General features: G+C 40.6%; 1 protein-coding gene across 7 annotated transcripts in view; it reads left to right on the forward strand.

Annotated features, from left to right (window-relative positions):
* Positions 1 to 9: 9 nt before the first annotated feature.
* GI (gigantea protein (GI)) overlaps positions 10 to 21,644 on the forward strand; it is a 29,582-nt gene continuing 7,947 nt past the window's right edge. For 2 of the 7 annotated variants that reach the window (XM_087668576.1, XM_087668581.1), the window contains exons 1-11: positions 12 to 625; positions 4,908 to 4,979; positions 5,135 to 5,189; positions 5,283 to 5,425; positions 5,563 to 5,858; positions 6,098 to 6,156; positions 6,296 to 6,536; positions 6,672 to 6,822; positions 9,163 to 9,375; positions 9,461 to 11,002; positions 11,098 to 11,166. In XM_087668576.1, coding sequence (XP_087524702.1) covers positions 539 to 625; positions 4,908 to 4,979; positions 5,135 to 5,189; positions 5,283 to 5,425; positions 5,563 to 5,858; positions 6,098 to 6,156; positions 6,296 to 6,536; positions 6,672 to 6,822; positions 9,163 to 9,375; positions 9,461 to 11,002; positions 11,098 to 11,166 — 2,928 coding nt within the window. In that variant the 5' untranslated portion in view covers positions 12 to 538. Of the gene's footprint in view, positions 626 to 4,907; positions 4,980 to 5,134; positions 5,190 to 5,282; positions 5,426 to 5,562; positions 5,859 to 6,097; positions 6,157 to 6,295; positions 6,537 to 6,671; positions 6,823 to 9,162; positions 9,376 to 9,460; positions 11,003 to 11,097; positions 11,167 to 13,391; positions 13,485 to 21,644 lie in introns of those variants that run through there. The other 5 variants (XM_087668582.1, XM_087668580.1, XM_087668577.1 and 2 more) reach the window with 5 other exon arrangements.

Consider the following 21,644-nt stretch of genomic DNA (forward strand, 5'->3'; position numbering starts at 1 on the left):
ACTCTGCGCCGTATTCCTCCTTCCCCGGCCTCTCTCTCTCTCCCTCTCTCTCTCTCTGTGCCTCGGTGTGTCTGTCTCCTGTGGCTCTCTGTCTCTCCCTGCCTACCTGGAGCACCTTCGTTTCCATTCTCAGCTCCAGCTCCCAATCCGGCAGTCATCAGGCACAGCACACAGGCTCTGGAGTCCGTACAGTAGCGGGCCACCGACGGATCTTCCCCGTTGCTTTCTTCCTCGGCTCTGCTGTGGTCGCAGGAATTTTGCACTGACAGTCATCGTGCCGCACCGCCACGCCATGCGGTGCCTCATCTCCATGTTCGGTCGCTTCTCCCCGCCCAACGATGTAGCGGATTATCGAGCTTACTCCATGCTCGCTATGCGGCGCCGATGGACTGACATTTCCAGGGATTTGTGATGATCGAAGAACCGAGCAACAAACAACATTGAAAAAAAAAGGAAGAAGAAGAAGAAGAAGAAGAAGAAGAAGAAGAAGAAGAAGAAGAAGAGAGCACGCCTGCTATTGAATTTCTCCTGACTATCCATGTCAATTCCTCGTCAGAAATGGGTACAAAGCTTGAAATCATCTTCCCTTGTCAGGCCCCCTCCTCAAGAGCTGGATCAACGACAGGTCTGTGACATCATTTTGCAGGCCTTTTACTTTCATAGTGTCCATGTATGCTTATTTCGATTGAAATTAGGCCTCGCAGTGAGATCATTCTCCTGATGGCTATCGAGCTTAGTAACATTCTCAATGCCAGGGAGCAGTTGCGATTCAAGCATGTTATATGGCCCAGTATCTCGGTTTATTGATCAACAGTGATCTAGACTAGTCTTCACCGCGTAAGAATGATGGCGTGATTCACTTAATTCGGAAGGAAAAGAAACTAACAGATCTATACTCAAGAAAGGGCCTCAAATAAAGAAAAGCCAAATTGGTGTTCTTTAAGACAGTTCCAGTGTGGAGCGAAAAGACAGTGCCAAAACCCAACTTTCTAGGTGGAAGTTGTGTTGGTCTGGATGAACTAGGAATCGATTGTGCCACGAAGGGTGTTCCTGTATCCAGCATGTTTGTCAAATTCATTTTAGTATAGTATCACATTATAAACCAGAAGACATCAAGGTTTGTTCAGAATGGTCTGTCCAATGGCCGCTTGTGCATGTTAGACTGTCTATGATTACAAAGGTCTCATTTTCAAAGCAAAGAGACACCTTTGTGAGATATCTGATAAGAAACACTCTTCAGTCACTTAGCATTGTACACACTGATAGTAAGGCTATATTTGGGATCCACAAGGATATATATGTCAACAGCTGTTAGGGATCCACAGGGATATTTATGTAGACAGCTTCACCATACATTGTGATTGATGGTTGGAAGTGCTGCAACTGCAGGAGAGTCTCTGTCAGCAAAAGAGGGCATGCAAAAGTATGAATCTGATAGATGTTAAAGGAAAGGACAAATAATTTTTGTTTGCCTATAACGGATAAACCACCATCTTTATCAGTACTGTGCAGTTTTGTCACAAGAGGGGGACCTACAGGTCACATTTAGTTTCAAAATAGTTCAGACAGAATTTGCAGTGATAATAAGTAGGTCACTTGATTTTAGACTGAATGCTATGTCTAGGGATTGCCTCAGTGAGGTATATGAAGAGATCTGCTGTACTTGTAACACCAGACAGGTTTGGGATGTCTAGAAAACCCTCCACCCAAAACTTGCAGCCCTGTGGCGCCAAACACCCCCCTCCCCTCCCCCTCCCCCTCCCCTCCCCCCAAAAAAAGCCAAAAGTCCAAACAAAGAAGGTAGGAGGATGACCCTTCCCCTACTCAAACAAAGGATCAATCTGGCTTTGTAAATGTACTTGCAACCTCCATTGCTTATCAGAGAATGGTGATGTACAATTCGATTGCTAAGATTGCACCTTGCTGAGGAATTCTCAATAACGACCTAATTGCTAGATTCCCCAAGCTTGAATTTTACTAACAATCCCCACTCTTTGGCCCCCTTTACTAGCCTATCTCAAATTTAGAGAAGCTTTTAGTAACTAGACTTATAGTTTGTCTACCAACCTAGTTGCATGGAAAGTAATTCCATATATCTTGGTGGCAAGCTTGAGATAGGGCACTACAGAATTAAACCCCTTAGCATTCCACATACCTCAAGAAAGACCTACTTGAAGTTCTTTGTTACATTGTGGGAAATGATAGTCAAGTATCACCTTTATACAGATGATGAGACTCTGGGTGGTGGCCACTACTCAAACAACTGAAAGAGAGGAGATAGTTTTGCTAGCAAGTATGCACAGCCAGCCTTTTGTGGCAAATTGTGCAAAATGGAAACCTCCACCTCATCAAGGTTGAAACTAGTTGAAAGCCTATGCAAAAACCTTGATGAAAAGAAGGGCACATATCATTGGTTAGGGCATCTTGTGCCTTAGTTGAAGCCTTAGGATAATAAGTGTATTATTTATATTGTGTGTCCCATTTTGGTGGAGGTGGTAGTTTTTCATAGAATAGCTATGCCAACTCATGGTGCTTCTCATTAAGGAAAGATGCCACTTGGAGGCCTATGTACGTCTCCTTAAGTATGTCACAATTTGAGGTCTAATCCCATGCCTTTTGATGCAAATGGTAGCGTGGCATCCTCATGGGACCGTTAACACCTTGTCAACCATGCTTGGCCAAAATCTTTTGTGTTTGCGGATTTAAGCAATCTAGGATCCCATCTTCTGACATGTCTTGATGTAGGGAAGCCATGGATCTAGTTTGGAGCTAGTTTCTCATAGAGAGGATTTGGGAGCAAATGGAAATCAAGTTTTTGATGTCCATGTGTATACTTTGTATCACGAGGAGTGGTAGACAAAATTTGTTTGGATACGATGTGTTAATTTTTTGCAAAATGCCAAATAAGTATCACCATAAGCTTGAAAAGTGTGATATGTGTTTCACCCCGTTTGCTAGTTACACTTCTCCTTGGACTGGTATAGCAGATCATCTTCATTATTATTGTGCATTTCCAACTCTTGCTGCCACCCTAGCACTGAGGCAAAAGTTCCCTGGCATCAGCCACTTATTGGAGGTAGTAGTTTCAGGCTGTCTACAGCAGATTATGCCCTTTTTTATCAGCCCTACATCAGATACTTGTGTTTTTGAGTTTTCTTCACTCTTGAAGGGCTGCCCAATTGCAGCCACTTACACAGGAGATCTTCACCAATATTCTTGGGTTTTCTTCTCTAGTTGGCTACCCAACAGTCATCTTGACAACAACTATAATCTCGAGAGATTTCAGCATCTCTTACAACTCGAGGACGATGTTCCGCTCCTCTATTGCTGTTCATCTTCCAGTGTCTACTTCGACATTCCACTCCTTGAAGGATTGTGTTTCACTCCCTCCATAGCCTTTTTCTTGTCTTTGTTGACATATCTACCCAAAGGACTGCATTTCACTCCCTAAACAGTGCAGATTCCTTTTAGCTGCTACCGTTTGATCAGCTAGGACAGTGCTGTCATCTTCGAGCTCCACTCCATTGTATCAGTATGATTCATCTAGCAAGGTTCAGTGCTTGTCATTCTTCATTTATCTTCTTCTTCAGTGTTTCTGAGTTTCTTTGTCTCAGTGTTTGCCGTATACTCTGTGTTTCCCCCCCAAACCTTAGCATTTCTTGACATGGTATTAGAGCATACCATTCCGTATCAGAGCATACCATTTCATCTTCGACAGTGAACAGTAGTGGAGAGTGGTGAGGAGTGCAGAAATGGACAAAGAATGAACGAGAGAGAATGGCGAAGTGTAAGAGTATGAGGATGAATATAGATAATATTATCCTTGACCTATAGATAGGCACATGAGACATTGAATTGTCTAGGGTGGTGCCCAGCCTGTCTCAAGACACTGATAAATGCCAAATAATACAAATAAAGCCTTCTTGGACCAAATTTAGGAGTTAATAGTACATTTATTTGCCAATGCACTCAATGACTTTGCTTGTTCAATATGGGGGGACATGTTCTCATGAGGCTTTGGGGTAAGGACTCCAAAATAAAAATTCAAGGGGCCTGAAGATAATATTTGGGAACCCCCTTAAAATTCACTTTTGGAAGGGACTATTTGCGTTCCCATAATTTTCAGGTTATGTGTTCTTTTGTGGTGATTCCCTCTATGTTCTCTTTTCCTCTCATAGTTGCATTGTTGTTTCCACATGCACAGTCACGCTTGATAATGTATGAGATTGCTAGTAGGCCTAAGAGTACAATTGTGGTGCCCTAAGCATGTGTCCCAGGTAGTCATCTTGGCCTAAGATCAAGTGTCAATGCTATGGGTGCCCATCCTTGATGTTCAAGGATGCAACACATTGTCACTTAGTGACCAAGGTTGGTGGCCAATGCTGCAGGTGCTGATCTTGGATGTACAAGCGTGTGGGAATGTTCATTCCCTTCAGTATACATCATAATTATGCACACCATGATCATTCTGTTTGATTATATTAGAGAACAGTGTTCTTTATTTAAGTTGTTTCATCTTTTATGTCATGTATTTTAAATTGACTGTCAACTGTATCAGTTGATGCATGCAACCTAATGATCTGAAGCACCTCAAGCTGCATGCAAGCCAATGTGTCATCCAGTCTCACGTTTGCATTTGGTATGAGCTCATGTATTCAGCTTGAAGGTGAAAATTAGATTAGACTTCATATCTAGCTTGTTTATAACAGGGGAAATGTAGTTGAATAAACATGCATAAGTTTCCTGGTCAAACATTGTAGCCTGGTTATTTATCAAGTGAATTGAGTTTCAGGACAATGTTGGAGAACATACATTGTTATGTTATTTGAGCTCTTTTTGTATACTGTCTGTGAATAATCTAAAGATGTGGGGTCATAAGGCTCTTACTTTGTCACATGGGCTTGCAGACGGAGATTTTGGCATACGTTGAGTTGTTTGCACAGTTTGCATCTGAGGCTTTTGGAAATGACATCAGCGAGGTACAATGGTGCTTTAATCAGATGATTGACATACTTCTAAGTTTACATACTCTGAGTTACTTCTTTGCTTCTATATTTTTGAAATCTCCTCTTGAATTTCATTGTTTTCCATGGATATTACATTTATAAAACATGTTATGAAATATATACAACAGCTGGTTCGCAGTCATTATCCCCATGAAGATGTTTCTCTGCTTGATGATGTACTTGGTACGTTTTTCTAAGGGTTTATAAGAGATGAATTGTGATCTCAGTTGAAGTTCACGCGTGATTCATTTTCTAAATAGCTGCTTGATGTTGCAGCAATGTTCATTTTACATCATCCAGAACATGGCCATGCCATCTTACATGCATTATTGTCGTGCATTATTGATGGCACGGTCTTGTATGACAAGAAAAGACCACCGTTCAGGTCCTTCATCTCTCTATTCAGTCCATCCAATGAGGTATGCTGAAGTGAAGTTCTTTAAGTGTGTTTTTGGCTCGTCTAGCTCTCTCAGTTTGTTTTCTGGAGATAAGGCCTCTTATATAAAGCACAAGTGCATTTCAAGCCATCTTACATTGGCATTCTCTTTTCCTAAAGCATTTGCAGAAAGAGTTGTCGGAGCAGTGGGCCTTAGCCTGCGGGGAGATTCTTAGAGTGTTGACTCACTACAACCGGCCAATATATCAGGCTGAAAGCAGCCATTATGGCATGCGTTCAGCGGACGCTACAGGTTCTGGAGCATGTTCCAGTAGCAAAGGTTCAGTTGAACGAGATCAAGAAGCCCAGGCTGGTGTTGACATGGAGAGAAAGACACCTACTAGATTACTGACACCATGGATTACTGATAGCTTACTTGCTGCCCCACTGGGTGTTAAAAGTGACTACTTTAGATGGTAAAATGTTTCATCTTGATCTCCTTCCATTGCACGTCAAAAGATGTAATGAAGAAAATGCATTTTAGCAATCCTGCTACTTAGTTATTATCTGGAATTTTGGACAGTTCATGTAACCTTCAGCCAGTAATAGGATGTGAAAAGATTGTTGACTTTTTGAGTGATGCTCAATTGTAGCGAGTGTTTTTAACCTTTTTTCTCTTCACTTGATGAGTTGTGTAATGATTTGCTTCACATAGGTGTGGAGGTGTGATGGGAAAATATGCAGCTGGAGGAGAGCTAAAGCCACCAACAACAGGTCAGTTGTGAACTTTCACCAGTTGCATGTTTGCCAGCTTGAATTTTCAGAATAGATTTGCAACTGTTCTATTTTGTGTATCTAGTGGTAGATTCTCAGCATTTTGAACACGAGTCACTTGGTACTCGAATCCTTGCAGTTGGAGATTGCGGACCAGGAAAACATCCACAACTGATGCCATCCACTCCTAGATGGGCTGTTGCAAATGGTGCCGCTGTGATACTTAGTGTATGTGATGATGAATTGGCTAGATATGAAACAGCTGATCTCACGGCTGCTGCTGTCCCAGCCTTGCTGCTTCCTCCTCCTGCAACAGCTTTGGATGAGCATTTGGTATCAGGACTGCCTCCGCTTGAACCTTATGCTAGACTGTTTCACAGGTAATAAAGTCATCATCAAATTTCTGTATCAGATTGAACTTATGTAGCAGATTTATGTTATTCAGCTTATAATTGTGTGCATTTCTAAGGCTTGCTAGGACCACTTGGGTGTAAATTTCGTTTCCCTAATTTTAGATATTATGCGATTGCCACACCTGGTGCAACCCAGAGACTGTTTCTTGGTCTTTTGGAGGCTCCACCCTCATGGGCACCAGATGCTCTAGATGCGGCCGTGCAGCTTGTGGAGCTTCTTCGAGCTGCTGAAGATTACAGCTCATCTGTGCAGGTGAGACATGGTCCTCATCCTTTCATTCTGATGAAAATGAGGGAGCACTATCACTACCTTAATATGATCAAGGTCTCAAGTTTTTTGGATTCACAGGCTGGTCGGATTATAAGAGATAAACTCTTTGACACATATAGCTAATATAATGCGCATGATGGTTTTTGTTGTTACCTCTCGAAATACAATTATGGTCTCATTTACTTTAATCTACAAAGTGAAGTTTCTCAGTGTGAAGAATCCTCTTGTAGGTTACAACAAAAAAGAGTGGAAGTCAAGTATTATCGTAGCTGGTCTTATTTGTTGCAATCATTGGCAAGCTACTTGTTTACACAGGAGCAAGAATGCTATCAAATCTTAAGTCAATGGAAAACTTCAGGTTGGGATGACTTGATTGCAGAAATGCTCTTGCAATTTGGGGATGTGTTGGAAATTTCTCTCTTGATGATGATAAACTAGCCTTGGATTCAGGATATTATGCTCTCTTCTTGGAAGAATGCTCCATAAGGCTTGCATAAAAAACAACATTGCAATACACAATGTTTGCATCTTGTTCATTGTCATTTTGTGCCTGGATGACAATTATTAGAAGATCCTAAGGGCAAGCTATATGGGAATTACCTCCCCACATGATCCCTCTCCCTGCCTCCATTTCCTTCTGACACTCATGTCTCCCTCCGCGCCCCCCACCGCCCACCCATCCACAACTCCTACTCTCCGTTTTTCTGCCCTACCTCCACTTCCCGTCACCTAAACGAACACGCTTTTTTGTGATACATCACATTACTTGTGGGAAATATGAGAAAGTTGAAACCAATGATTTCCTTATTGCAATCTACAAAGCACATCACTGTCAAAGTCAGAACATATCTAACATAAGAAAACAGAGAAGTATCTGTTAAGTCTAGAACAACCATCCAAAGAATTATTGACCAAAATGACAGTTTACATCAGTCTGAGAGCCCACAATTGACCACAAACCCCAGTATTGTATCCAGGCAAGAAACAAGAAAATCCAGCCAAGCATGCACGATAACTGCTATCTGTCAAAAGATCCCCCTGGAAATCTTCTTTTTTAAAAGAAAAGTGGACAAACTTCATAGGACAGGTCCAAACTTCAAAGAGAAGTGGACAACTTTCATAGGACAAGTCCAAAGAAGAAGTTCTATGGAGAAGGAACGTCTAGGTCTTAGACTTAAACCCATCTTTCTTTCATCTCTTTCAAGGTTTAGACTTAAGGCTTTCATACTGACATTCCAAAGTTCTTTACATCAACATTCTACAGGTTTAGGGTTTAGTCCATAAACCTCTAACAGATTACAACATTTCTAACATCAAGGTTGGGTTTAGCAAGACATCCCAGGTAATGACAAAGGCCAAAGGAGTTAATTGTGAAAGTTAACAGAGAAGGAGGCTATCGTAATAAGGGTAGGACTGGCAAGGAACCCTAGGTGGTGAGAAAAGTGCCATTCCCCAAAGGAGTCAGTATGAGAGTTAACACAAAAGGAGGCTATCATAGTAGTCCAAGTTGTTCTTGCAGCAAGAAAATATTCAAAATTGTAACCTTCCTTGCGAGAACATGATAATGTGCCATGCAGTAGAAGAGAAGAGATTGTTTGATTCTCAAACAAATAAAGTGTCTTTTTGATTTGATTTTCATGAGTTTTCATAACTTGAGGTGTCGCAGAGTTTGCAATTTCATAAATTGAGATGTCAAGGAATCAGTCAATGGTTTTGACCACACTAGGAATGGCAATAAAGTTAATATGAAAGCAGCCAAAATGGCAGGGAACAATTCTCAACCTAGCATGTTTCCAATCATCTAACTTAGCCCTAATTTTGTCCATCACCCAATGAGTGATAGGAACATTTGAACCCAATCCATCATCCAAACGTCTCAACATATCATTCAAAGGGCATTTACTGGTAACAGCACATATAGACATAATGTTGTCTCTTCAACTACTGCAAAACTCAAATCAAGGCTTGTTAATCCTACTAGGTTGAGTAGAAATGGCACAAAATAATCCACTGAGAAGGCCTTCATGGTGCACTTGTCTACCCAACAACCATGAATCATACAAATATCTTGTCAAAATACATCTAGCTACTGCCATTATCTGCATGTTTTCCATCTTAACTCGTAAATGATATGATGACATATTCTATGCTGAAGAGAACGTTTCAGAAAATTCTTTTCCAGTGCATTCATGCCTATAGCTATTTGTTGCTCGTACTTTCTCTTATATGTCAGTTCTGAGTTCTTGGAGATGGGAATTTTTCACAATGCAAAATTGTTAAGTATCTTTTATGCTGGTCTGTTGTTTTTCTATTCACCACCAGCTCCCAAGAAACTGGCTGCACTTACACTTTCTAAGACCAGTCGGCACAGCCATGACTATGCGATCAGGAATAGCGGCAGATGCAGCAGCAGCCTTGTTATTCAGAGTTTTTTCACAGCCTGCTTTGCTTTTCCCCCCTCCTGGACATGCTCAAGATATTCATGGTAGGCAGACAGTATATGGGTCTTCCAGACGATCAAATGCTAAAGAGCAGGTAACTTTGATATGTCAATATCTGAAGTCATGTGGAGTGTCTGTGAAGTGTGGGCATGCAAATAATGGCTTGGTATATCATGTAGATCATCATGGCTGCTGCAAAAGCTACTGAAGAAGCAACAGCACGAGGAATAGCTTCCCTTATGTGTGATCATGGGCCAGATGTGGAGTGGCAAATATGCACTCTCTGGGAGGCTGCTTATGGGCTACTACCGCTGAATTCGTCCACTGTTAATTTACCAGAACTTGTTGTGGCAACACCCCTACAGCCCCCCTCTTTGTCATGGAACCTTTTTCGACCTCTTGTTCGTGTTCTTGAATATCTACCAGTTGGTAGCCCCTCAGAGTCCTGCTTATTGAAAATATTTACTGCCACTGTCAAGATGATTTTACATAGAACATTCCCTACAGAAGCGAACCAAGAGCAAAAGAATGGATTTGCAAAAACTGCTCAGAATGGTTTAAATGGATTTCGTTGCAGGAATATTGTCAGTACAGAACTCCGTGCAATGGTTCACTCACTGTTTACAGATGCATGCCCATCAGCAGATCTTGCAGCACGCTTACTTTCAGTAGCTTTCACTGTTTGTTTGAGCCATGATGCTGTTCAATGTAGCAGGAGAAAGTCGAGCATTTTCGCATCTAGTAATCTGTCCTATGAGGAGGATAGAATCACACTCAAATTCACAATGAAGTCAGCTGGTCAAGGTTCCTTGAAAGAGAGGGGGGCAGTCTCAACATTTGATTCCTATATTGTTGCTGCAGTTTGTGCATTGGCATGTGAAGTGCAGCTTCTTTCAATGTCGGCACCCTTGTTAGGGGCATGTAAGCGAAGCTCCATTCAGATGGTTAGACCCGCTATAGGAGACTCACAAACTGCAGGTTCCTTTTTGGACTTACAAAGTGGGGTTGCCTCTGCAATTGACAATGCAAGAAGGCTTCTGAGGTTATTAGAGGCTTTGTTGACCTTAGCTCCTTCTTCAGTGTATTATGTTACGAATACTGGTTTTAGCAGTCCTGGTGAGATTGTTGCTGCTGCTGTTGTTGCTGTCCATGTATCAGAGGTACTTGGACAGTCAAAGGCATGCATGCATGCTTTGACAGGCATAATGCGGTGCACCTGGGAGCCTAAGTTGTCTGCAAAGGCTACCACTGTGTTAGGACTAGTTGAAGGAAACAGAAAGGCTGTGGCTGCAGTTGCTGGCTCTGCAGGGGCCTGTACTGGTCATGATAATGAATCTCCTCTCCGAATCTCTGGTGATTTCTCTCATGATTCATGGATACAGTTTGAAGCAAATACTTTGCAGAATCAAGGTGTTACCCAGACTTCAGAAGTCTGCCATAACTGTTTTAGAGAATCTGATGGTTTTCTGGAAAGGCCTCTCAATGTAATCTTACCATGTGCAGGAAAAGATCTGTCTAATGTTTCAATTTATGCTTCTGATGTTGCATCACTTCTTTGCTCGGACATAAATGACAATGTTGGAACATTCATTAAGACTGTTCTTCTGGAGAAAGAGGACCTATCAGTGGCTGCTGTGCCATTGCTCTGGAGAAGACTAATAAGTGCACCAGAACTTTCAATTGGTGGGGAGAGTACCTCTGCCAAACGTGGTTGGAGACAGGTAGCGAGAAACCTCAAGAGCTCAATTTCATTCATGGTCAAGCTGCTGTATGTTTCTGCCAAAGTTGCTTATATATGCAGCTTTTATGGAACCAGGTGGTTGAAGCTCTGTGCAGTATTGCATTAGTCCATCCAGGGAAAGCTACCTCAGCAATTCTACTACAGGCAAGTATTTATTCTTGTGTAAATCTAGTCAATTTTCAGGTATGGTTCTTCTGAGATTTTGGAGAGGTTATCAGCATGCATTATCATGACTTTTGTGAAGTCAACAGGAATGAGAGAGATCACTTTCGCTTGCCACTTGAATGTCTTTAATTTGAGCAGTTGTTTTATGTAAACTGTGCACTTTTTACTGTCAAGAGGTCCCAGAATGTAAGCTGAAGAACTTGCATGGTGCATGAATCTACTAGGTATATTCATATCTTTTGACTTGGAATTTCAGCTGATATGATGTACGTCATCGCAACCTTCCATATTTTGGGAAAATGGGCTCTATCATCTGTGATCCCAATCATGTGCAGCGCTCAAGTTGATTTCTATTGCAAGTCCTGACTGACAACATGTTTTCTATCCTTTGTAAGCATCATAAGAGTTGCCACATTACAGTTGCTTCACTCCAGGGGCCAAACAAAACTAAAAAGGCATTCATACTTTCATATTTGCCATCATGGCCTACGGAATCCCAAATTGCCCACATTGACAAGACCATTGTGTATTCATGAAACATAGATAAAGGAATTCATTTATGAAAGCTTTGTTCCCATTTTCTCCTTATAGCAGCCTTCTTAACTTTCTTGCATGTTACAGCTTAGCTATCTGGTTTGTGCTTCATGCATGTAAATGGAAAGCCTTATTCTGCCACTGCAACATTCAGCAGCAGCCCCCAAGTCCTCAACCATGTTTAGTCCATATAGTAGAGGAACTGTAGTCAGTGAGAGCCATGGAACCGTACTATCCATAGACTATAGTATTTAGACAATTGGGCACTTGCCACCCTGCTTAGGTTTTATCACTGGTTTCAACTTTCCTTTTCTGTATGCATGTCTTATGTTGCAGAGGTTGTCTTAGTAGTAAAGGGTCTCCTTTTGGTGGGACTTGTGTCTTCCAATGCAACCAGGGAGCTGTTAAATAGTTCTTGGTGGTTTTGGGAAATGGTGTCATGCAATCAATTGTTTGTATGTTGGTTGCGTCAGGAGCATGATTATGACTGATTAGTGTGCATTTATTACATCTACAGTTTTGGAAATGATGCTGAAAGTTGACTGAGAAACTGAATAGAGACAATGTGGCCCAATAGGTCTGTAGCAACATGAGAGTCACAACCAAGTAGTGCCCTACTCCCTTGCATGCTGTATCGATCAAAGTAAAACACCACATAGAAGCTCTGAGCATTACACAATCCTTTCGGCATCGTGCAAGCTTTCTGATCTTCAATCCTTAGCCCTAAATATTAAGAGTAGTGATGTACTCCCCAAACAGCGAGATTGCCAATAAGTAACCGCTGTTTATGATTGTGAATCAAGGTTAACAGTTGATGATGATGGTGAATGAGAGGAGGACAGCTTTCTAGTGCCCAAAAGTTCTCACATACTATGTACAATTCAGAATTACAAGTAGAGTATATGAACAAAAATCTGTCAAGAAAAGCCCTCACCAAACAGCCCACATGTCTGTTGACAAAATTCAGGCAGGATTCCTAAACCTTGCATAAATTGCCCATGAGATCACAAAAGAAAATTGGATAGCTGCAGCAGTGGGGGATCAAAGAACAGTGAGAGTTGGAGAAAAACAGCCAGCCAAGTTGCCTGGTCAGCAACCCTCTTCTTCTCCTGACAGCCCTTCAGGTGTAAACAGTTTTTGAGTGGTTAAGACTGAGCGGAAGTAAAATGAGCCAGGGTTTTTAGCTCTTATTCATTCGCATCTTCTATTAAGTTATGTGTACAAGATGTTCTTTATAAACTAATGTCTGCAAGATTTTCAGCCCAACTTTCTACGTTAAGATCCACTCACTTTCTGGTTCCTAGGCACATTGTTGCACCAATGGGGTTGTTGCACACACTTACACTTCACCAACGTACATGTGTCTCCCTTTCGGCTCACCATCGTTCCATGTACATGTGCATCTAGGAGTGTGTGTGTTGGAATCTCCACTGCCTCTCCTTTAGTTGCTACATGGCATATGCACTTGCATCATTAGGAGATTCTAAATGTAAAACAATCACTATTTCTATTTGAGGTGCAACTCATTCTATACATCTCCTCTTTGGCTAGCCAAGTGTCAATATTTTCAAAAAAGAAATATGTTATTTTATCAACATTTGAATTACATTTTATCAATTTATGTTATCAAACTTTAGTCTTCACATGACATGTATGAGTTATCATCATAGGTCCCACATGGAAGCTCTTTGCATGGCACATCACATGTTGCATCCTACTGCTTGACCTTATTTTTAAGCAATGAATAACCAGGTCAGAATCAATTCTCAATTATGGCCAATTTATTCAGATCACTTGTAGTCTTGAAAAGAAATTCAATTATCTTCAAGTTAAACCAAAATCCAGGATCTGTTAGGATAACTGTCTCAAAAGTTTCTATAAAAGGGAACCAAGGGACAAGCCACGATCATCCTACATCAGTTGTATCCCAGCATCACCAACTCTCACCACCACTCTTTATCCTTCATGAAAATATTTCTTGCTCTGCTACGAACAACTTCATCCCATGACCACTCTAGGAGATGGGTGCTTTTATTTTCTGCCCAGCCAATGTCTCTGCTGCGGAGCAAACCTCTTTGACCTTTTAGGTTAGGTAACTTGGTAGGAATGGTTAGGTACCCTTTGTTGAGACACCAACATTGGGCCCATACTTATTTAAAATGCATTACTTGCCATGGAAATGCGGAGCAACAGAAGCAAAGTAATGAAAGCTGCTGTATACACAGAGAATTGACAAGAGAACAAGAAGACATGAACTCACAACAATGAACCTGGAAAACAAAATCCATACACCAAAGTACAAGAATGTGTACAACCACACGGACTGTGGTCAACTAGCAAAGTGTTCATAGACTCCCTCTCTCCAGCAGGATGCAGTGAGCACGTATGATGATAGTGACAAGGAGGGATGGCATGTTAATAAGCATAAATAATGTAAAATAATCATTAGGTCGACCAGCCATTATTGCCACCATAGATGCTAGTTGGCCATGATGAAAACATGCTGCCTACTCAAATTGAAATACACCCAAATAACTTACCCATACAATTCATGATATGTATGATGTGAACACCCTCTCTTAGATCATAGCTGAGAAGTACAATAAATATATATGATGAAAGGCCGACCATAGTACATACAACAATGACAATTAGATACAAGCATGGATACCCAAGGAGTGGGTGATCAAAACACCATCAAGGTCCCTCAGAAAGACATTGTTATTGACATTGATTGTAGCAATCCTTGACCATACCGGGTAGAAATAGCAGAATCTTAATGCTTATCACGAACCAGCTCCAAGAAAAGCACATTGTCACCATGGATTCCTTGGCTTCAGCCAGACTGCCAAAGTGTCCTCTCATATGGGAACACACTAGGAGCAAAGACTGCTCTCTATCTTCCCCCCCAATCATGAACTTAAAAGGCAAACCAACTCTAGGATTTGACCTGCCAAATTCCACGAGCGCCTGTAGGAAGCCATGCTCTATGCATCTAAAAACTGCATTATAAACTGATTAGCTCTTTATTATAGCCCCAAAACTCAATTATTACCAAATTTTCATTAAAAAGAAATGTGTTCTTAGAGATTGTCTCTATTTTCATAGGCCAAACCCTAACTTGGAAGGATCCACTCATCTGTAAGTAGACAAGTTGACCACCACCTCAGCCTATCCTTGTTTTGTAGATTGTTGGTACTTGTTCTCTGCTGTCAGCACCCCTTCCTGTAGATCTCAATTCGAGCTTCCTGTCTGCAGCCTGGCGCTTGCATCCAGCCCTCCATCTGCTGTGTATACTGCTCTGGCAGTTTTCGAGCCTGCTGCCATTGTTTCCAGCCATTGCCACCAATTGAGCAACCTCCACAGGCTGCATTTGCTACTGTTTGACCAGTTCCTACCTGCATTTACTACATCCAGCTAGTCGCCAACTTGCAACATCATCATCCAGCGTTGGGTTTTTAGTCTGCTGCAGCTGCCCACATCATTTTGACATTGTTCTTGCTGCTGCTTGCTGTTTGAGCTGTCCCAGCTTTACGCGGCATTGATCTAAACTCTCTAGATTTGCATTTTCTGCTGTCGCACATTTTCAGAGGTTGTCTACTATTTTTTAGAATCCATATAGATGACAATACACTTTCTAGCTTACACTCTTCTAGCTCACACTCTTTGCCTCGGGTCCTAGAGACACGGGAGTTTGAGATTTTATATTCACCTTGCATAGTGTGTTGACTGTATGAGCATTGTAATTATTAATTATTCTTCATTCATCTTCAATGTTCATTGTCTTTGAAGTTTGAGTTACCCTAACATTACTGAGCTTTTTAATTAGTTTATGCCTTGTTGTATAATTGTGTTTGTTATCTCTAGATGAGTATTTCTTTACATGATATTAGAGCTAGGTACTTATTGAAGAAACCTAGGCTTTTGATTGGAAAGCTTGTCATTAGAAACAAGGTCTGAAAGGAAACACGGCTTTGAACATACCGTCATTACTTTAGTCTCTAGAGTAGCCTATACCAAGAATGAGAGCGGGTTTCATAGACTCCGCGAGGTTCCGATATTAGATAGACATTTGATTTGTAACATATCTACTGCTTAATTGCAAAAAAAGTAATACTTAGTAGTCGTCCAAGGCTTATTGCAGTTGCCGTCGTCTGTACTCCATAGGAATAATTAGACTTTGGTCTTACTGGGCGGCCCCGAGTCTATCTTGCTATGAAGTACTTGGCCTTGACCCATGAGGATGAGCTTGAAGGTTGCTAAAAGTCCTAATAGTCTCTTATCAACATTTTAGCGCTTAGTCTAGGCGATTACATTGTGATCCTTCAAGACTGATGGCAAGTCAATTGCCGCACTTGATTCATATTGAGAGAGATAAGGGGAAGGTGAGCTCTACCCCTCTACCCATAAGGCAACCTCTCTTCATCTGCGTTTCCCTAAAATGACAGGTGACTAGGATCTAAGATCAAATCCTATGTAAAGTCTGTGTCCAGCTCTTGTTCCAATGTGGTTCGTGAATGTTAGTTTATATGGTAGGGACAATATAATTATGAAGTCAAGGCATGTTTTGGAAGAAAGTCTTGCAAGGGAGGAGGAAAATAATAAGCATTTGAGGTGCAGGAGAGAAAAAAATGAATCGTGTATTGACAAAGAGATGGGGTCATTACCAAATTACTATGGAGTCTACAAACCATATGATTTTGTACGGGTTGAGTTTGATTTGATCCTCATGCATAGAGCCCAACAACATTTGGAATATCATGCTAATTATTATTTTTTAGATTTGGTATATTGATCTATTGATTTTGCAGGAAGAACAAAATCTCCTCTTGGGACTTACCATCATATTGGGAAAACGAATAGAGTACAAGTTTATTTTCTTTTCTCCCCCTCCTACTCTTGCATTAGGTATACCCACTTTTACTTATGTTGTTTCTACTTCATTGCAAGATTTTGATGGAAATCACGAAGGAGGAACTCTTCAATCTATTCATAATAGATTAAGTCTTGAGGAGGATTATATTCCCAAGCATGGGGTGAATCTCCTATTTGCTCAACAACTTTATCGATTGGATTTAGTCTTATTCATTGTGATCACAATCAGGAGGAACTTTTCAATCTATTCATAATAGGTTAAGTCTTGAAGAGGATTATGTTTTCATGCCTTGGATGAATCTCCTATTTGCTCAATAACTTTGTCGATTGGGGCAAGCAATCTTCTTCTTTGCAATCACAATCAAGGTCATTGACTCTTATTGGTTTAGTGATTGCTCACGGTGAGGCACAAGCTAGTGGCCTCTATATGATGACTTGTTTTCTTTCCTAGTCAACTACTGTTGAGGGCTCTAAGTTCCATCACTTTGAAGCTTTAGCTACCACAAGGGAGCATATGAATGATGAGCATCTTTGGCATTTTCGCTTCAGACACCTTGGGTATGACTCTCTTTATGAGTTGTCACGGCGCAAGATGGTTGAGAGTCTTCCACGCCTCAAATTGTCCAAGGATGTGTGTTGTTCGCTCAGAAAATAGCACTATACGCCATTCCCTCAACAAACTTATTATTGAGCTAAGGATCCCCTTAGGTTGATTCATGTTGACCTTTCCAATTAGTATCCACTATACTACCATTATTGGTGAATTGTACTTCATTTTGATTGTGGATGCTTCTTGAGATATATGTGGTTATACTCTGAAGTATAAATCGGATATCTTCACATGCTTCTTAGTTTGGATGCGTCTAATGTAAAATCAAACATGTTGTATAGATACGATGAGGAGTGATAGTGGCGGTGAGTTTGTCTCCCATGAGTTCTCCGAGTTCTTATACAAGTATGGCATCTCTTACCAACTCATCTCTACCAACTCCCTCTCTCAAAATGGAGTCATATAGTGTAGGAATTTGATAGTGTGATGAACGTGGTATGCTCTTGTTAGCAGATTAGTCAGCTCAGGGTGAGTCTGTGCTGCAGGAGTTGTGGTAGTATTTTTTCTGGCATTTTTTGGTGCCCTTTTTTAGGGCTAGGGAGCATTTAATGCTGGCCGACTGCATTTAATGCTCCCTCCATTTTATGCCTATATGGTGGCATGTGTCTTCCAAGATCCATATAGTTCATTAATGTTCCGCAAGATACTCTTGGTACCCATGACCTTGCATTGTCAATCAACCCGAAGGCATAGCCCTGATGACTAGGTCTTCATGCAATAGAATCCTAGTTTGTGATGATACCCCTCTTCGAGCTCAAGGATTTAGTCTTGAAACCTCGATTTGACCAACTTACTTCTTTGCCAAAAACATCATCGTGGCAGGTGCAGGCTTTGCTTGTCGACAGGGAAGACCCTGCGACACTGGGAAAAAAGCCTCACAACATGCCTGTAATAAGACATGTTACATTTGCATATTTTCTGTGAGTTGAGGCAATTATATGGCATTGTGAGACGTGTATCCTTCATAACATTAAATATGATGTTTATTTTTGTATCGACTTCGTTGTTTTTAGTCTTTTTGTTGTGGAGATGTTAAGACGTATCTATCTTTTGTTGATTACCTTGATAATGTAATGTAGTGTAATCAATCATGGATATCCATCATCTATTCCTCACTTGACCATACAAAAAACTTATTAATACAACCCAAACTGAAATTATTGATGTATTTTCGTAATGAAGCCCTAGCCCAAGGAATAAACATGAACCTTGTACTTGTCCTATCTTCTAGCAACCTATTATTTACAGCCGAAAGAGGATATCGATAAGTCTTAAGCATATACAAAACTCTTTTGCAATGGGTTTTATTGAATCGAGTATATCTGCATTGGGCACTTTACTCCTCTCTAAAACATATGAGAAGTACGCACTTTTGTGTGGATTAACATGGTCTCAAAAAAGTAACCATCAAGAACAAATATTTCTTAGCCACAATGAAGGATGTTAGAGTTTTCTTGGTTGATGACATATGCAAAGGCCCTACAGTTAAAAGAGTAGTTCTTTAATGGCCTAATCTCCATCTATTTGGCTAGTTAAACCTTAGATTTTGCTTGCTTCTTTTTGTTATTGCATGGCACACGCTACTACATAGTCAAGGCCGAAGGGAATGGGGTCTTGCAAGGGACATAGGGTACATCCGATGAGGTGTAATCCATACATAAGAGGGTCCACATAGTTGAAGATATAGAAATCTAGAGCAACATAGTATGAAAGAAACAAAAATGAGAATCAAGAGTATGGAAAGTTATATAAGGACCTAGAGAATAGAAGATGATTGAGGGCAAGTCAAGACTCAATGAAGGGCATCAATTGCATAGTTGCCAGGGGTTTTTGGAATGAAAGGTATGAAATAGTTTTCATAGGTTTCATATGAGTTCCATGAAATGTTAGGAACAGGTTTCACTCATGATAGAAAGCACCCTTTAAAGTGTTAGAAATAGGTTTATTCATGATAGAATAAACCTATAAATGTGACTCATGAATGTGAAACACAAATTGGTCATAATTCACGATTCTATACAAGAAAAAAGAGCATTTAAAATGGCATCAATATTCACATGTATTATAGTTCACTACCCCATGATCAAAATTTAATTTACCTATAGAAAAAGGTACTAGTATATACATGGATCATGGACAAGTTAAACAAAATTCTTGCAATCAATGTTAAAATCCATAAGTGTTGATTTCAAAAGTTGAAACACATATTTTAAGGTAAGTCTACTTCTGAAAGTTTAAAATATGTGTTGCATACAAAGTTTAAACTACATGTTTTATATGTTTACTAAACGCCCAAGTATGAAATGAGTTTCCTAACCTTACGAAACGGATTTTTTGGGCAACATGTAAAAGCACAACTGGTTGATGGATAGGACATCAAGGTGATTTGTACTAATAAGAGAATCTTCTATCTCCTTCAAATGAGAAAAAGACTAGCTTTCAAAATTGAATCAAAACCTTTAAGCCTTCCATCATTTTCTCCTTTTAGCTCGAAAGAAAGGAGGGAGGTACATAGTTGGCTCGTATTGTTTTTCCTTCCTTCAAGAGGAGGAATGTGCCTAACTGCCCAAAACAATAGAAACAACTTGCAGCCATCCCTTTGTTTTTGCCAGAAAAGATAATTCTATTACTAACACCTCGAAGCAATGTTCTTGGGTTGAGTGCGCTTGTGAGTAATCTAAAGTGGGGACCCTAATCAAATGCTACCCAATGATGAGAAAAGAAAAACTCCCTTGAATGTCCTAATAGTCCCTTGAATGTCCTGATAGCTACATGTCAAGCCTCATTTTGTGACCCAAGCTAAAAAACCCCAAGTTGCCACCATGGTCTATGCTATGCCATGGAATATCATCGTGAGGGCTCTCCTCCATACCTCTTGGGCTCTAAGGCAGTCCTATAGGTAGTAGCTTTGTGTTTTCTTTGGCTCGTCGTATCTCCACATGCTGCCAGTCTCTACCATATCCAAGCCAAGTGTCAATGGCTAAGCTCCTCTAAGCTACCAACCATAGGAAGAGAGAGATCTTCCTAGTAGGGTGGTTTCGTACATTTAGTATAATGTGTTCAATACGTGAATATATGTGGTTTAGTACGTACATAAAAATTTTAAGAATAAGATACGTTGTTTCGTACGTTCATTTAAAAAATACATATAATATTATATTTAAAATCAGCCTATACACATATAAATTGTGCAACTTAAAGATAGATCATGGAAAGCACAAAGTTTCCATGGATTTGAGTTTAGACAAGAATTGCAAGGCCATATAAGAGTCAAAACTCAAAACTAGAGTCAGGTAAATCGTAACATGTTTGAGTTTAGACAACAATTGCAAGGCCATATAAGAGTCAAAACTTAAAACTAGAGTCGGGTAAATCGTAACATGTTCGATTAAGTAAGAAAGAAAGAAAGAAAGAAAGAAAGAAAGAAATATCTATTAACGTCTCTAGAAGGATAAGATGGCCTATGAGACCATAACCAATACAACGAGTATCATCATCTCTCATCAGAGAAGAAAAGCAAAATGATGTCTAGATCTACATGATAATTTGAAATGAGAAATGAAAATAAGGAAAGAGTACATAGTGTCTCCCTCTTAGTCTATGGAATCCCCCAAAACTCTGCCAGCTATCTCTGATTGAGTTAGCGTGGTAATCTTTATCCGTAGCGAGCAATTGTGACACGAATGTGTCGCCTATAAGCATGCCTATGTTGCCAAGCATGTACCCTAGGGTGTCGTGCTCAGCATAACGTTGTAGCTGTCTACTGTGATGCCACCTAATGATGTCTCTTGATGGCACCTGCCAATAGGAGATGTAGTGTCTAAGGTGGAAGTGGCCAGGGGGTTAGCTATACTGAAAAAGTTTATAACTACTCTCTGGAGGGGTAGACGTGGCTGGAATTGGCTCCAATCCCATAACAATGCTACTCTGTGCCATTGGAGCTCCAGTAAGAAAAGACCCAGACATCTCTTGTCCTTAAAGTCCATCACCCGTCTCAATGGTCCAAAGCCCTTCTTAAACAAGCAATGGTGGCGGCCTCGGATATCATAGTATACAGTACATCTACAAATGTAGTGTTCCTCCGTCTCTGGCTCCCATCCACAAAGCTAGCATATTCTCTTATTTGCTGCAACATGACTCCATCGACCTGTCTCAATCATTAGTTGATGTGATGAGGTGCGAATTTGCCCAATAGTACTGTACGGAACGTTCCGTACACACACAAAATGCAACCCTGCTTCCTAAGCCTAAAGCTCTCATGTAGCTTCCTTTAAAAATCATGTAAGAACTCTTTTGAGTTTTCCTCTTTGTGCCAAGGGGTGTCTGCCATGTTGGCTATGCTTTGATATTGCTCATTTATACCCTTTGTTGAGCTTAAAATTCGTTCCATATTGATTAGCTCTTAAAAACAGCCCAAAACATGTAAATCACCAAAAGT

This window comes from Lygodium microphyllum, chromosome 26 (assembly GCF_053477565.2).
Source record: "Lygodium microphyllum isolate KBCC chromosome 26, Lygodium_microphyllum_v1.1.10, whole genome shotgun sequence".
NCBI classification, from domain to species: Eukaryota; Viridiplantae; Streptophyta; class Polypodiopsida; order Schizaeales; family Lygodiaceae; genus Lygodium; species Lygodium microphyllum.